The sequence below is a fragment of the Periplaneta americana genome, chromosome 13 (assembly GCF_040183065.1).
Source record: "Periplaneta americana isolate PAMFEO1 chromosome 13, P.americana_PAMFEO1_priV1, whole genome shotgun sequence".
Taxonomy (NCBI): domain Eukaryota; kingdom Metazoa; phylum Arthropoda; class Insecta; order Blattodea; family Blattidae; genus Periplaneta; species Periplaneta americana.
In genome coordinates this window covers 147,018,369-147,036,563 of record NC_091129.1, presented here as the reverse complement: position 1 = coordinate 147,036,563, position 18,195 = coordinate 147,018,369, and the positions used below count along the sequence as shown (strand labels likewise).

The following is an 18,195-nucleotide window of genomic DNA, read 5'->3' as shown; positions in this document are numbered from 1 at the left end:
AGTATGCAATGAGAGTAGGGTTCCCAAATGTCCTGTAAAATATGGAATTGTCCCGAGAAAAGTCTTCGGGACAGCTTTCTGTCCCATATTTTAGAGTTCTGAACTGAGAAAAAATGGAAAAGTTACAATATCGATTTTACATTACAAATTACAAACATCACACTTCATCATTGCATTGTAGATGAGCTATTATGAAACAATTATTGTGAGTTACTAATTTTTCAAGGTGAGTGATGGCAACACCAAATGTTTAGCTGAAGTCTGGGTGGATCTTTTTAAAAGTACTGAAGGAGAACTCTCAAATTTGAAGAGGGTAGTGGAGTTCATTATGTGTATCCCAGGAACAAATATGTGTGTCGAAAGATTATTTTTTCGCGTGAGCATTCTATTTATTTATTTATTTATTTATTCATTCTGATGTAGTTAAGGCCATCAGGCCTTCTCTTCCACACCAAATACAATAATAGAAATACAAATACAATAATAGAAATAAAAAGAAAAAATACACAATAAACAAAGTAAAGCTACACAAAAATATACACAGGTTGCAGTCACACAAACTTTAAATGAGTGATTAAGTAGCATAATTAATTGTATCCTAACTAATTAACTAACATAGGCCTAAACAAGAAACTTGCAATTTTAATCTAGAGTAAAAAAAAACACACACACACACACACACAAATCAACACTTCTAACAATAAAATGAATTGTCTATAAAACCAATAAAATCAATTCATATTGTAAAATCATTCTTCAGTGAGGATTATGTTGCTTTCCATAGATGATTCTTCAGAATAAACATTTGTTAAGTGAAATTAATTCTTCTGAGAAATATTGCAAGGTCAAGGCAGATTGATTTATAAGAATATTGTCAGTGAGTAGTGTATTTTGTAGCTATTTCTGTAATAACTTAGTAAAAACAATTTGAAGGCAACTCCCATGAAGAAGCTTAAACTTAATTCAAATATGTTCCCTAACAATTTTCTTTACTATTTGTTAGTTAGTTAGTGTGTGTGTAGTAAACTTTACTACACACACACTTTGAAAGATTGGCAAATTTGATGGGAGCGCATACTAAACTTACTCAGTGAAAACTAATAAGTGTCCCATATTTTTTTTCCCAATATGTCTGGGAACCCTAAATAAGAGACCTAGCATCATGTAACAAATTTGACAGGCGAGCACTGTTAAACCACTGTACCATTATGTATTTGTGTTGCATTTTTTTGTTACACAAGAGTATCAGCAAAAATCTTCCTCGGTTTTCTGCAATTTTTATTATTTTGGCACTTAATATATTTTTCTTATTGCTAACTTACATGCTGGAAAAAAAAAAAATTGTTGGCCTTGGACTATGTCATTCTGATCCCCTTCATATCATTAAGACTTAATGAAGCATGTTGAATGAAAGAAAACATTAAGAAAATTCCGAAACTAATTAACAATTTTAGTTCCACTGACAACAAAGAAGGTAATAAGATTGGAAATTATAATACAACATAAATTACATTCTTGGCCCCTCATCTTTGAGTAGGAAATTGCAATGAGAATTTTTCTGACATTGTATGTGACCAGTGCATCTGGTGAACATTGACTTTCCAAGGTACAGTTGATAAAATATTAATTTTATTAAGAAATCACATGGTACAACCACGCTTAAATAATTAAAAGCTTGAGGAGTATTGAACCGAACACGATATTGTGGCGCATATTGATTTTGAAGACACTATGATTTTGCCTTCTTAGTGTGCCGAAAAGTTCCACTCTGGAGACTAGTATATAAGTTTGTGTGCCAGCAAGTCCTATGTTTATCTAAGGTGAGTTATTATTGCTATTTTTTTCTAACTGAAGAGGCCCATAATATTCTTGAATTATTATTGCTATTTTTTTTCTAACTGAAGGGACCCATAATATTCTTGATTCATCTTGCATATAAACTGCAATGCCCTAATTTTCTTTGGTTTTGAGAAAATGCACGATTAAGTAAGCCGTGGTTTGTATTCTCTTGAAGATGAAATTGACGCCTGTTTACTCCATTTAATAAAAAAATATGTTTATTTAACAGTAACAAGTGATATACTTACAAATGGCTTTTAAGGAACCCGAAGGTTCATTGCCGCCCTCACATAAGCCCGCCAGTGGTCCCTATCCTGTGCAAGATTAATCCAGTCTCTATCATCATACCCCACCTCCCTCAAATCCATTTTAATACTATCCTCCCATCTATGTCTCGGCCTCCCTAAAGGTCTTTTTCCCCTCCGGTCTCCCAACTAACACTCTATATGCATTTCTGGATTCGCCCATACGTGCTACATGCCCTGCCCATCTCAAACGTCTGGATTTAATGTTCCTAATTATGTCAGGTGAAGAATACAATGCGTGCAGTTCTGTGTTGTGTAACTTTCTCCATTCTCCTGTAACTTCATCCCGCTTAGCCCCAAATATTTTCCTAAGCACCTTATTCTCAAACACCCTTAACCTATGTTCCTCTCTCAGAGTGAGAGTCCAAGTTTCACAACCATACAGAACAACCGGTAATATAACTGTTTTATAAATTCTAACTTTCAGATTTTTGGACAGCAGCCTGGATGATGAGAGCTTCTCAACCGAATAGATAGATATAAATATATAAATTAATTTAAACATTTTAGGTTTCAATTCGAAATTTTTCATTGTCTTTGAATGGAGTGAACTAAAGGAATATTAAACATATGTTATAATCATGAGCCATAGAAAATTCATCGAGAATTTCGGAATTCCCAAATTTGTTCAAGCGAACTCTGTGCTTGACTGTATGATTGAGGAGGAAAATCACGGCATCTTAGATTCATACACATTATTGTTGAAAATAAACTGCCGTCTCCAATAGATCATAAAATTTGTGAATTTTTATGAATGGAATCTGTAATAACTTTGGTGTGTAATTAAACGAAGTTTTTGCTTACCGGTATGTGTAAAATATTTCCGGAACAGTTTGCAGCTATCACTTTGTTGCGTTAAAATTGATTAGTAGGCGTGGAATTATGTAGGATCATTCTGTTTTGCAATGCTTCAAGGCACATAAGAGATACAGTGGGCGCGCTTCCGTAAAGGGGCAGTGGCATTTCCTTTAAGATTACCATAGAGTCGAGTTTAGGTGAGTATGTATTAATCGAAAATTAGGGGCTAGAAAATATTGAGAATAGGACTCATGTTTATGACATTTTTTTTCGATTAATGCACACACACCTAAACTGGGCTTTAAGAGGAAATGCCACTGCCCCTGTACGGAAGCGCGCCCTTAGGGGAAATATGTCAGCGGCACTCCACTTCTATTGGGGATGATCGATTTCTGCGTAGACTTGCTGACATTCTTTGCGTGTGGAAGGTCCATCAGTGGCGGCACTGTAATTTAAAAAAAAAAGATTGTAATAAAGTCGTATTTATAAAGCGTTATATCGTTGCAAGGTTTACGATTATGTTAGATTATCTGTCGGTAGTTTCTTTGAGGTTTCTTTGCTCCTAACCCGCTTTAGATGTTCCAAAACTTTCCTCCTATCATCACCTACGGAAACATAAATTTGTAACATTTAAGTAATTAACCCTAAAGTTTATATAAATGTCACTATTCATTTCAATACGAAATGAACACAACGAGTGATGTCCTTAATTTAACAGTATATAAATAAATATTCAATATACAGTTCATAGTAATGAACTCGCCCAAAAGTTTGTCTGGTCCATAATTCTTAATATGGGCTTGTTGAAATGTCGTTTAATTTGGAAATGACGAATAGAAATAAATTGGATGGAACACAGTAAATGAGCAATTCTTTCGTCTTCAACAACAAAATAACCATATTCTCATTTTCTTTGAAAGTAGTATTTCTTGTACGGGTTTAGATTTTGCTATGTTCCAGTTGTCTTCATACTACAGTACAGTACATTTATTTATTTATTTATTTATTTATTTATTTATTTATTTATTTATTTACAATGTTGAATGACATCATTGACCTCGGGTCATATATAGCTATCACTCACTTACCAACATACAGTTTATATACAATATAGCCTACATAGGTAGACCTTGTTACATTATATGCACACATAAATTTTAAAATTTATTTTACGCGTCTTTTAACTTAGTTACTTCCCACATTCATTTTTCTCTTACTTTCCAAAGGTCTATTCCTAAGGATTTTATTATCTGTTCATTTGTAATTCTTGATAGTGTATTGTGTATCTGCCTTAGCGAGAATGAATGTTGAGATACCTGAGTGCAACTAGAACGCTATGACCACACTGGTAGAATTGGTACTGAGATAGTCGTTCCGAGGAACTACAGTTCTGCAGGTCTGACTTACATTGTTAGATGATGCGCATTTTACGCTTTCGCAATCTTTGTCGTTTGCTTCAACATATTTTCTGAACGTGTAGTTGCATTTTCATATTCTATTTCGTTTCGTTTACTAGTTTTCCTAATCATAAGCTTATCCATAAAGCCTTGTTTATTAGCCCATTAAAAGAATTTTAAAAAATCAACACTGGTAAACCTTCCTGTAACTAACTTCGAACAAATGCAACAATCGGTGAAGGAAAGAAAACTATACATATTGCACAAGTGATGACTGCACCAAAAATAATTTTCTGTCTCCTATAAAGCAAGAATCATTTGTTTAGTGTTCCTGATTGCTGTAAACAATGCAAAATCATTATGTATAAGCACGTGCATGTGTGTGGTAATATCCCCAATTCTTTTTTTAACCTGGGTTAATATTTTTCATTATTTGTTACTGTTCTTTAATGGATCAAAACTCATTATAGGAGTTGCCCAAATATTGTTGGCACCCCTTGGGGCGCATCTATGATTACAATGCACTTTGCACAGCTCTCTGTCCGGCATGAGAAAGAAAAGTATGTCTATTGTTCTTATGCTACTACTACTTACAGGCTTTTAAGGAACCCAGAGGTTCATTACTGCCCTCACATAAGCCCGCCATTGGTCCCTATCCTGAGCAAGATTAATCCAGTCTCTACCATCACATCCCACCTCCCTCAAATCCATTTTAATATTATCTTCCCATCTACGTCTCGGCCTCCCCAAAGGTCTTTTTCCCGCCGGCCTCCCAACTAACACTCTATATGCACTTCTGGATTCGCCCATACGTGCTACATGCCCTGCCCATCTCAAACGTCTGGATTTAATGTTCCTAATTATGTCAGGTGAAGAATACAAAGCGTGCAGCTCTGCGTTGTGTAACTTTCTTCATTCTCCTGTAACTTCATCCCTCTTAGCCCCAAATATTTTCCTAAGAACCTTATTCTCAAATACCCTTAATCTCTGTTCCTCTCTCAAAGTGAGAGCCCAAGTTTCACAACCATTCAGAACAACCGGTAATATAACTGTTTTATAAATTCTAACTTTCAGATTTTTTGACAGCAGACTAGATGACAAAAGCTTCTCAACTGAATAGTAACAGGCATTTTCCATATTTATTCTGCGTTTAATTTTCTCCTGAGTGTCCTTTATATTTGTTACTGTTGCTCCAAGATATTTGAATTTTTCCACCTCTTCGAAGGATAAATCTCCAATTTTTATAGTTCCATTTCGTACAATATTCTGGTCACGAGACATAATCATATACTTTGTCTTTGCTAGCTAACATTTTCACAGCGTGGTGTCAATACGTACATAGCTACCTGTTTATAATTTTTATTGAGGAAGCCTGTTTATGAATATTTGCAGTAGTTGTGTATTTTTACAATGTTGCAGTTAATATGGATGGCATAAAAGTAGAACCTGAACATAATGCTCTCGGAACATCAGATATAACTGATGATAATGACATAGATATGCAGCATGATGAGAATCCAATACCTTTGTCATTTCTTGAGGTGAAGTGTGAGATTGAGGTAAGTTTCATATTTGATATACTATAACTATAATACTTTTTTTTCACGATCGTGGTGACGATTTTAAGTTTGATTTGATTATGGTACATTAATTTTGAAACTTTTTTTTTAAGATTTCTGGACACATGATGATGTACCAATGTTGTTGCAGTGATTCATTATTTGTGTTCGTCGCCTAAAAGGCAATGAAAATTTTTCTTCAATTGTATTATATCATGCGGGAAGTATTTTTTTCGTTGGATTGTTTTGTTGCTTTATTTAATGCTGTAATATGGCAAAGTGATCTTGTTTTGTTGAGATATTGTAGCATTATCAAATTGCAATTTTATTGGTAATTTGCTAATATTTTGTTTTATTATACGGTTTTATTAAAATTTGATACTTTATTTGTAGGATTGAAAGGTTGAGTATGTTATTTTATGATAGGGCGTACCATACAGTAGCGTGCAAATTAATCCGAACACGACATATTTTTACATTTTCTGTCATTGTTGGCCTCACAGCTGCTCATACCACTTTAATTGACATCTGTAGTACGTGTAATTCCATTGTTGAAGGTCTGTCATTATTTTTTTTATAATATGTGACATTTTGCCTGTCGTTTTGTACTTAAAAGCATTTCAATTGTGTTGAAGACTTAATATTGCAATCCTGTGTACATTCTGTCGTCTTCACAAATGGATAGAACTCCACGAAAACGGTCTAAAATTATAACATTAGCAGAGCATTCTTCTATGACACATAGGCAAATTTCTGCAGAATGTCACATCGGTTTGGCTACTGTTAATTCGATCATAAAACGATATAGGGAGACTGGATCCATCACACCCCAGAAAAAAGGAAACTGTGGCCAGAAAAGGAAGACTTCACCTGCAGATGATCGTTTAATTGTCAGGAAAAGTAAATTAAATCCTAGACTAACTGCTGTCAACTTAACCCGCGAGTTAATGGCTACCACTGGGGCGAATATTCACGTCACAACAGCGCGGCATAGGATTTTGGAAGCTGGACGAAGGGCTTGTAAGCCTATTAAGAGGCAACTGCTAACCCCTGTTATGTGCAAAAAATGCTTAATGTGGGCAAAATTACATCAACACTGGACAGTGAATGACTGGAAGAATGTACTTTTTTCTGATGAGTCTTATTTCGAGGTCCACGGCCACCGTGTTTCTTATGTACGGAAAGGATCCGAAAAAGTAACAGGAGCTCATCTCCAACAAGCACCCAAATACCCCCCTAAAGTAATGTTTTGGGGTTGTTTTACACATGAAGGGCCTGGAGCATTAATACCTATCAAGGGAATGATGAATTCTGACAAATATATTCACTTATTGGAAACCAGAATCGTACCCCAGCTGCAAAAATCATTTCTGGATGGCAGAGGTGTGTTCCAACAAGACGTGGCACCATGCCATACGTCTCGAAAAACTACAGAATTCTTCAACAAGAAGAATATTCAGGTACTCCCCTGGCCAGGCAACTCACCCGACATCAACTTGTGGTCAATTTGCAAAAGAAGAATGCAAAAAATGGATTGTTCTACAAAGGAGAAGATGATTTCAGCCCTCATTGGTGTATGGTTTTGCGATGGAGAAATGAAGAATATTTGTGGGAAATTAGTGGAATCCATGCCAAATCGTCTCAGAGCTGTTATTAAGAACAAGGGAGGCCACATAGATTACTGAGGTATGTCTTAGATCCTTTTTTTTATCCCGTTTGAGTGTTTTTGCGTAAGTAATTACGTTGTTCGGATTAATTTGCATGCTACTGTAGTTGTTATTGACAGTCAGATAATGCTTCTATTATTGTTAATAGCTACATATAAGTTACCAATGAAAAAATTTGAAAAACTATTCATGATAATCGTCTAAACTAAACAGAAGGAAGCATTTTCCATCAGCTGCTGCTGCTACTACTCTGCGCACTGTCGGTTTGCTGCATGAAGAGTGCTACGACGTGCGCAATTTGTGTGTTAGTGTTCTAAATTATTTTTAGCAAGGCTGTGAAATGTCGCAAAAAGACTCTTGAGTTGCGTGGATAATAATAAAAAAATACTTATAAAACCCACCGAATTAAATTACAGACAGATAAACCTATGGTGACTACAGCAGGAAAAATGCTAAGAATTTGAGGATATACATCTAACATACAACATAAAATGAAACATTTTTACAGGATGAGATTGACGTTGAATCAGTCAAGGCTGAAAGTGAATCCTCACGGGGTGAAGATCCATTAGTTGGCTTGAACTCTGAAGATAATGGGGCACAGAATTCATCCATTATCACAAAACAAAAATCTGTGGTACCGGTAAGTCACCTCCTTGTTAAGTATAATTTCCGAAGTGAAAACACTAGTTTTGTTATGTAACTTAAGGTGTAACATGAGAAGAGTGTATCATTTCTTCATTTCAGAAAAATAAATGTTGTTTCCTATTATCGCCTTTGTGTTATCACTACACATCACAATCCATTTTGTCTAGTCCCCATATTCTTTTCTATAGCCTCATAAAAATGTTAAAAGAAGTATTTTCTTCAATTGATCATCACACACATACCTGACGAAACACACACAAAAAAAAAAAGTTCCACACATCTGTTGATTCATCAAACTGCATAACGAAAAATTCACTTGATTTCACCTCGTAAATTAGCAAATCGTGAGCATTTACAGAAATCTTATTGATTTACCTTGACACACTGTTATTGGAAAGTAGACTAGTTTTCAATTGCTTGTTTTTGCCGGGCCTGTTAATATATTGACCCTCTCAATAGCAGCAGGCAGTATGAGGTTTCTCACAATCATATGGGAATTAGGCTTACACATCTTAGTTATTTTAAATGCTATGCAATTGATTGCTTCAGGTGTTGCATTATTGCTTTACAGATGAAAGCTAGTTGAATATGGTATGTATCTCTCTTTCTCTGTTTTTTATTTCAAAAAGTTTGTTTTTAAGAGAGAAATGTTTGCTTTATAAGTGCCAAACTATCTTTAATGGTTTCATACTTTCATCTGTGATAATCGTCCAGTGAAATAAATCCATATTTTAAATAATTGTCTGTACAATCTTTTACATAGGTACTAATTTACCAAATGTAGATGTATCACTTCGTTTTGCCACAAATTATTTCATTTTACATTGCAAATTGAAGAAAAATAGTTTAAGATTTATTTTTACTGAGAACACAATGAAAACTATAGCCTCGATTAGTATGAAAATTATACTTTTGAAAAATTGAGTGAAAGCACTAGCTGCAGCATCGTAAATGATTCTGTGTCTCCTGTTCCTCTTCTTTTATAATAGACACTGATAAACGATAAACATGGAGTCTTCACATTTGAACATGTCAAGACTTGTGTGGACATGGTGTGTATGACAGGTCCAAAGTCGCACATATTAATGTGTACAAACATATCAACTCAATCACGTCTCTATTAAGGCAGCTGAACAGTTTGAACTAGTCTCTTATGTAAATTTAATTTTTTTTGTTAAGTTTTTGCAGAGGTGTCGCAAAGTATGAATTAAATTTTTTTACGTTTTTGGTATTGCTTGTGTAGAAAGTTTGAAAAGCATTGAACTAATGCAAATTGTACACTTAGTTGAGCAACATCATTTTAATATTTTCATAGATAAATTTTGTGCTAGGTTTATATATATATATTTTTTGCGGGTGGTGCCTTACAGGAGAAATTGAATCATGTTTTTTTTTTGTTATTTCACTGTATTTACCTTATTCATCTACAAATATTCTTGTTTTTAGGAGAAAAACTACAGTGATACTATTTAAAGATTTTTGATGTCATATAGTTTATACCTAAACAATATAAAATTATATTGTTATTTAAGATATTTTAGAAATATATTATCATCATCACTATTCTTTCTAATGAAAATAGAGCTCAAATTGAGTTGCGAGTTTGTTTCTTATATTTGATTATGAACGTATTTTAGACAAGAAGATGAAAGTTAATCATAATACCTGTCTGATAGTAGTTACAGTCTATGGTGCTAAAAAAAAGTGCCTTGGTTTGTTAAATTGTAATATATATTTATAGAAATTTAAGTTTTATATATTCTGTCTCTTTTTCATTAATGAAATAGTAAATATCAATGACAGATCTATTACTCTTTTAGTCCACACCTGTGGAGTAACGGTCAGCACGTCTGGCCGCGAAACCAGGTTTCCCGGGTTCGAATCCTGGTCGGGGCAAGTTACCTGGTTGAGGTTTTTTCCGGGGTTTTCCCTCAACCCAATACGAGCAAATGCTGGGTAACTTTCGGTGCTGGACTCCGGACTCATTTCACCGGCATTATCACCTTCATATCATTCAGACGCTAAATAACCTAGATGTTGATACAGCGTCGTAAAATAACCCAATAAAATAAAAATCTATTACTCTTTTTAATATTTTCCATTCAGAGAGGAAAGCTTCTGGATAATACTGTTCAGGAGGAAGAGGAGGAGGAGGAAGACGAAGAAGAAGAAGAGGAAGAGGAGGAAGATGAAGAAGTGATGACAGAAGAAAGTGAAGAGTCACCAAAGGGGTTTGTATACTTTCAAGTGAATTCCCTGCCATGATGGTAATCATGTTACAGTTCATGCATTAAAAGCATTAAATATTGTTTCTGTTTACAAAATTCATGTTAGAGCGAATTGTTTGTACGAGTTCACATCAACTGTCTGTGGTTTTATAAGTAACAGTTAAAGTACCTGGTTTACAAGAGGATTTAATATAGTATTGTTCCACATAGAGTAATAGTTCTAACAAATTACGTTGAAAATTTCAATTGGTTCAAAAAAATTATATTAATTTATTCTTACAAGTAAATTAATAATGCATGAATGTAATCCAATCATATACCGGAAATAATAGTAAGTCTGAGACAGAAGTTATAGTCTCCACCTCCCTCCATTCAGATTTTCTTCTCAGCAGTCACAAATGATTAATAGTCTTGATTACTTCTTCCTGCAGATTGCAGAAGTCGCTTATTTCGTGAGGATACAAAATTCCTGCAAGACCCTGAAGTGAAAAATTTCAGAACTAATGGAGCAATATGCGAAAATTTATAGTACAGTTTTTGTGTTGTACTGAGGCGATTTCAGTATAATGATAGGACTTTGAATATGCCAGTATAAATTGTTTAAACATCAAAGCAACAAAACTTCTGTTGAAAAAAATAGAATAAAACAAAAAAAATCTAAAATTTTTACCATTGTTCGACAGTAATGTTGTATACTTCAAATTCTGGATCAAGAAGAAAGAAAGTTTTTGAGAAACAACAGGAGATACATTTCTAAGCTTCTAAGTAGGAAAAGAAATGAAGATATATGTAAAGGACCCTATACATGCAAAGACTTACCTGTCCACACCTGTGGAGTAACAGTCAGCACGTCTGGCCGCGAAACCAGGTGGCCCGGGTTCGAATCCCGTTCGGGGAAAGTTACTTGGTTGCGGTTTTCCCTCAACCCAATACGAGCAAATGCTGGGTAACTTTCGGTGCTGGACCCCGGACTAATTTCACTGGCATTATCACCTTCATTTCATTCAGACGCTAAATAACCTAGACGTTGATACAGCGTCGTAAAATAACCCAATAAAATAAAAAAAAAATACTTACCTTCGGGAGGGCTATGTCTGAATTTGATTATTGCCCGTACATGCTCTGACTTATCTCCTAGACATAGTTCACCAAGAAAATGTAAGAAGTCGTTGAAGTCAATGATTTCCTGTGAAGATACGGGATCATTCGAGAAATAAAATTCCTCCATATTTCTACATTCATTTGTTCTCTATTCCTTAGTGCTATTTTTAAATAGTATGTCTATAGGTTCAATCTATAAGTGTTTTTATAACTTATTTTATTTTCCATAAGCATGGAAAAGATGTATACATGTCTAAAAAAAATGACAATAGTTCCTTAAATCTGAACTTTCATAGCTTGCCGCTATTTCCCTACAGAGAACTGCAAAACATAACAATGAAATCTCGATCAGATGCTCTTAGAATCGTTTGTTTCTATGTTTATTCTTTCTCCTGTTTAATTTGGAGAGCACTCCAGTCAGAAAATTTCAAGCTGTCCTAGAAGTCTGAAGGCTTGTCTCAAGGCCAAAAGCCTTGTTACTTTTAAGCCCATACACGAGAAGACTGCCTGTGAATTTAGATTTGCACAGACTTACATGCAGGTAAGTCTTAATGTGTATGGGCCCTTAAGAAACAGCGAAAATAATGGCCGAACCCAGAAACTAATGTTGAAAAAAATTGAAACAACTGACGATCATATTAAAAAACAACAGCGTTCAAGGAGAATTCCTGGAGCACCAAGAAAAGAATGACATGAAAAATAAAATTTAGTTGCTAAAATTTAATGAAATTGAAACAAATTTAATCCCTGTGGATGATAATTTTTCCCCCCTACGTTACAGATCCAGCACACAAACACATGGAGAAGAGGACTCTAACACTAGACAAGAATGGGTCATTACAGAATGGGGTCCTATTGGTTACCGGCTCGTACCGAAAAAGGAGACGTTTAAATGTGAAGTATGTGGCAAACAATTTGCACATCGTGGATCGCTAGTAAATCATTCGTCACTTCACACTGGAGAAAAACCTTATAAGTGCAACACTTGCGGGAAAGGTTTTCAGGAAAGTTGGCATCTCGTCACTCATGAAAGAATTCATACTGGTGAGAAACCTTACGGCTGCAATGTGTGTGGAAAAGGATTTACGAGACCGGGAACGCTTGCGGAACATAAACGTATTCACACGGGGGAAAAGCCATATAATTGCGATATTTGTAGTAAAGCATTTACAAGATTGGGTGGCCTCGTGGCACATAGGCGTATTCATACCGGTGAAAAACCTTACAAATGTGATGTATGTGGGAAGTGTTTCACTCAGCAAGGGCCACTGATTGCACACGTGCATCGCCATAAAGGAGTAAAACCGTTTAAGTGTAATGTTTGTGGTAAAGGTTTTACCATTAGCTCTCATCTCGTTACACATGAACGTATTCATACAGGTGAAAAGCCGTACACTTGTAATACCTGTGGTAAGGGCTTTGCAAAGAGGTGGGACCTTGTTACTCATCAACGAATTCATACCGGGGAAAAGCCGTACAATTGTGATACGTGTGGTAAGGGTTTTAAGAGACCTGGAACTCTGGTAATACATAAGCGAATTCACACAGGTGAAAAGCCTTACAAATGTGATATATGTGGCAAACGATTTACACAACACGGATCTCTTGTTACTCATGGCCATTGTCATACTGGAACATTACCTTATAAATGCAGCATATGCGATAAAGGATTTGCTAATAGATGGAAAATGGTAAAACATGAAAACAGTCATGTAGAAGAAAAAACGTAGAAATATAAGAATACTCATTTTACATTATACAAAGACGTAAACTTGATATTTTATTTATAGAGATTATTTAGCAACAAAGCGAAGTTACGATTTTATAGTACATTCCTTCGATGTTCCTTGTAATTAAAAGAAACCTATGGTTTACATTGTTGATTATTAAGCTGTTACAACTTTGTTATGAAATTTTAAATTGCCAACAACATTGTATTGAGTGTGCTGAGAAATTGTTTATCATAGTAGAATACGAATTAGATGTCACATTGTGCATATTTCGTAAATATTTTTATTCATGCTTTTAGTCGAAAATGTATTGATACGTGTCTATGTGTACACGTCTAAACAACTCAATGTATTTTATTTTATAGCATAATTTGTCTTAATTTAATCCTAACGCTTAGATACATTCACTTTTATGTGAAGGAATGTATAGTAGAGATTACAGTGTGAAAAATGGAAATATATTTCTATTGATGTATTGTGACATCAACAAATTCAGCTTCTGGTCTGTCCGAAACCAAATGATGTTGAATCAATCTGGTTGAGCAGTAAATACATACTTATAAATTCAGCTTGCAGGGTTCAATTTTAGGCGGGACAGTAACGAAAAAGTTGTAATATTCTCTAAAAGAAAAATTCTTTTACATAGTGTATATCTATTTTACGCCTATGGTTTGATATTATATAAATGGAAGTTACTTTATAACTTATTGACAGAAAATAATTTTGGGTGAAATGTTTGAGCTATTGTGAAGTAGCAAATAATGCACCACACTTTATTTGTCATATAGTTGTCTGGAGTTATATTTTGAATTATTCGGAAAGTTGAACAATTATTACCTCTTAAGGTTATAATTATGTTCTAAAAATGTTCCTGAAGCGTTAATATTGTACTTTTCTCATCAGTGTAATCAAGCTGTATCATACCTTTTAACTTAATTTTTTTATTACATTAGTTTTAATCCACCACTTGGACATAATGTATATAATGTGCTCAACTTATATATTCAAGAATTACTTTTTGGTTATTGTTAAATATTCACAAGAAATTATTGAAAGGACACGTCAGATTAGATCGCAATAACATATTTTTCGTTCTTTTTGAAGGATTGTATTTATTGATAGAATTTTTTATGAAAACTTCTGTAATAAATACAGTAGATGCAGGCTAAAAGAAGGAATATTGATCCATTTACACAAGACAAAAACAACTACAGAAATTGAGAGATTCATTTATAATTTGAGAGTGATTACAATGCTCATTGTTGCAGTTAATTGGCACTTACACGTCACTTCCTTCCACACGTGGCTAACAAGAAAGGTTATGGCGCGAAATGGAGTCTCATGGTTATCTCTGTCCAGTCATAGGAATCCTGATAATAACCTAATATAAATACATGTCCAAAGTTCTAGAAACAAAGGTATTGCTATATTAAACTCATGTTAAACGTGCATTTATTTATAATCTTGTTCAATGTTGGCCAAGTCAAGACTAAGAATGTAATGTCGCGACATAGCCTGTCTTTCTCATTAGCAACGCTTCCACATTTGTTGATTGACCTTTATGCAAAACAGCTCATGATTGCATAGTATGTCATTCAAATGCAGTAAATTATCTGGTACGGTATTATGCAGGGAATTTTCCTAGTGGAAAATTATGTACCACAGAAAAAACTCTGCAAAAGGTGTTAACAATGCATTTTGTAAATTTCATCATAGGCGTTCAGAATAATGCACTGTATAGGCTGTCTCTGCGCATGAGCTTTGCGTAATCGAAATTTCAGCCTTTCATTATTTTAATGATAATGAAGCAGGAGGAACAGAATTTTCACACAAAATATTGAAAATGTCCACCATTTGGTTGAAGACAAGCTCCATATTATGTAGTCAATAAGTTCCAAAACACACTGAAGTTTCTGTGTATAATTTATGGACTGCACATTTTATATACACGATCACAACTTTTCTATTATTGAGAGTGAGATTGTTAATGGCTTTACTGCCAAGAGCCTAAGCATTAAACAACAACAACTTTCTGAGATAATCTCCAAAATGATTTTCGAAGGCCTAACTGCAAACTTGCCTATTTTTCTTATCATTACACCTTTTTTTTTTACGTCTTTTCGTCTAATACAAAACCCGTATTACTCCACTTTCCAATGAACTTGATTGGTATGGGAGATTTTGAATATCAGTGACGAAACTTACGAATGCGCTTTTTTTAACACGTTTTACATAGTTTTTATTCTATGATTACGTTTTTACTAAATTCTTTGTCCAATAATCGAACCATTGGCTTAGAGTGACTGGATAGTCACAAGCTGCTGTTCTTCCAAAAGTTTGATTCAGCTGATAAGGTAGCAAGCGATATAAGTGCAAATTGATATTGATATTTATTTTTCAGCCAACTTTACACTTCATAGTTATGGTGGACCTTTACATTTCTGTTTTTCAATCCACCATCTCTATGTTAATATACAGGATGTGTCAGAAAGAACGGATGGATTTCACATGGCAAGAAAATTGTAAAGATTCATCAAATCAAAAATTTATTGTTATCAACATATTCACCAATACATGCAGTTTATTTATGTAAAACAACATTATCCATATGATGTCCTTGGCTTTCAGTACAGGCATCGAGGCGTTTTCTGATGTTCGCCATCACTTTCACAGTCATAGCTGGTGCAATTGCCACGATTTCTTCACGAATCGCTGTCTTCAGTTCGTCCAGTGTATGTGATCGATGTTTACAAACTTACGCCTTCAAATGGTCCCAAAGAAAGAAGTCGCAGGGCGCGAGATCTTACCGTAGCCTCGGACAATCTCAGTGCAATAGAATTTCGTCCAGGTGATTTCTTCTTTAATGTTGAACCTGTGGTACGAAATGAAGCCTCCCACCGCAAAATTGTATTCCGAGTTGGAATCCTAGCGTGACATCCGATGTCGAAATGAGTCCTGAGTGGCGATCACAGACTCTTCATTTTTCAAAAATGTCTCTACGATGAAAGCACGTTGTACACCAGACCAACACCATGTTCTCAACTGAAACTGCATTCTCTGGCTGACCCAACAGTCGTGGTCCCCCTCACTATATCTCTCTCCTCGTTGCGTATCGATAGTTTGAAATCCATCCGTTCTTTCTGACGCACGCTTTATTCATTTGCCAAGTATTTCCTGATCACTTCATATTCTTCTGTTTTAACTGAATTGATATCTATCCTCTTCTATTCTCTCTCATACCTAGACCACAGTCTAGTATATATAGTCACAAAGCTTGACTTGTGAGGGTGCTATAGCAATTGACTGTGCCAGCACTATTTAGCATTGTCTGTAATGAGGCGATATTAGCAATCCTAATGGTTAGCAACTATCTACAGATGCATATTTACTACATATTGAGCTTCGTGACTGTATATACTAGATTGTGCCTAGACTATCTCCCCTTCCATTTTTCGCTTTTCTATTTAATATTGCACATTCCTTTCCTTAATAATTTGCATTATCTATTATTTTTTCCCCATTCTCTATTCTTAAATGTACCTACTCTTAAGGGGAGTTGGTTATTATCGCATGCAAAATAATGGTAAAAATAGCCCATCTTCTAGCAGTCATAAATATAATAGTCTACTATTTATCAGTGGTCTTTCATTTTTGTTAGCTATGTGTGTATACATATTAAGCTTTAAAATGAAAAAGAATGGTGACTCTAGAGTAAATCTATATCCTTAAATTAATTTTTTTAATTAAGCACAGTTTTTTTTTATAAATTCACTACATGTCTGTGATTAGGTACACTCTATTCACTTATTATAACACATATTAAATTGAAAATTTCACCACTTACTGCTAATAGATACTAAAACATACCCTACTAAAATTATTCATATATCTGTAATATTATGGGCATAGGGCTTATAGTAATCATCACCGTCAATAAATTAAAAAAAAATTGAAGATTAGTATAAGCCCTATGCCCATAATATTACAGATATTTTAATCATTTTAGTAGGGTATGTTTTAGTATCTGTTAGCAGTAAGTGGCCAAAATTTTAATTCAATGTGTGCTATGATAAGTGAATAGAGTATACCTAATCACAGGTATGTAGTGAATTTATATAAAACATATGTTTAAATTCAAAAATTAATTTAAGGGTAAGATTTACACTAGATTAACCATTCTTTTTTTCATTTTAAAGTTTAATGTGTATACATATATCACTAAAAAAATGAAATAGCTGTGATAAATAGTATTACATTTATGACTGCTTGAAGATAGGCTATTTTTACCATTACTTTACATGCGATAACATCCAAGTCCCCTTAATCATTCTTTTTCATCTATTTATTTTCTTATTCCTATCACGTATTATAGTTGGAATATCCTGGTAGAGAGGCAGAGAAGGCCTGATGGCCTTATCTCTACCAGGTTAAATAAATAAATGCTAGTACTAATACTACTACTGCCTGGTGGCCTGTTACGGTTTCACTCCATCGTTTCAGCAGACAGCCCAAAAATTGTGTGCCTAAAGGGGTAATTTAGTGTTTAGCGTGGTATCCTTGTTCTAGGCATCCTGAGTATATGAGATTTACATTTCTGTCTATAATTTTGAATTTTCTCTAAAATTAGGTCAATATTTAATTCTTTCAAAATATCCAAATATTTCTTCTTGTCTAATCTAGTATAGCCAGCAGTTCTTCTTAAAAACTTCTTTTCATTGGCAGTGATTCGATGTTCATCACATTTACGTATGGTCCAAGCTTCACTTCCACACATGAGAACAGGTCTCGCCAATGTTTCATAGGCTTTATTTCTTATATGTTTGTATCGATTTTCTTCTAAATTATTTGTCTACATTTCCATTTTCTCTATTTTATAATAGGCCTACATGTCTTATTATTTTCTTGTTTTTTTTTTTTTTTATT

General features: G+C 34.4%; 1 protein-coding gene across 1 annotated transcript; it reads left to right on the top strand.

Annotated features, from left to right (window-relative positions):
• The first annotated feature begins 2,810 nt into the window (after positions 1-2,810).
• Positions 2,811-17,231, top strand: LOC138712526 (zinc finger protein 436-like). Its single transcript, XM_069844423.1, has 5 exons — positions 2,811-2,950; positions 5,759-5,898; positions 8,074-8,208; positions 10,320-10,444; positions 12,324-17,231. The coding sequence occupies exons 2-5, from the start codon at positions 5,764-5,766 to the stop codon at positions 13,270-13,272; spliced, it is 1,344 nt and encodes a 447-aa protein (XP_069700524.1). The 5' UTR covers positions 2,811-2,950; positions 5,759-5,763; the 3' UTR covers positions 13,273-17,231.
• Positions 17,232-18,195: the final 964 nt, after the last annotated feature.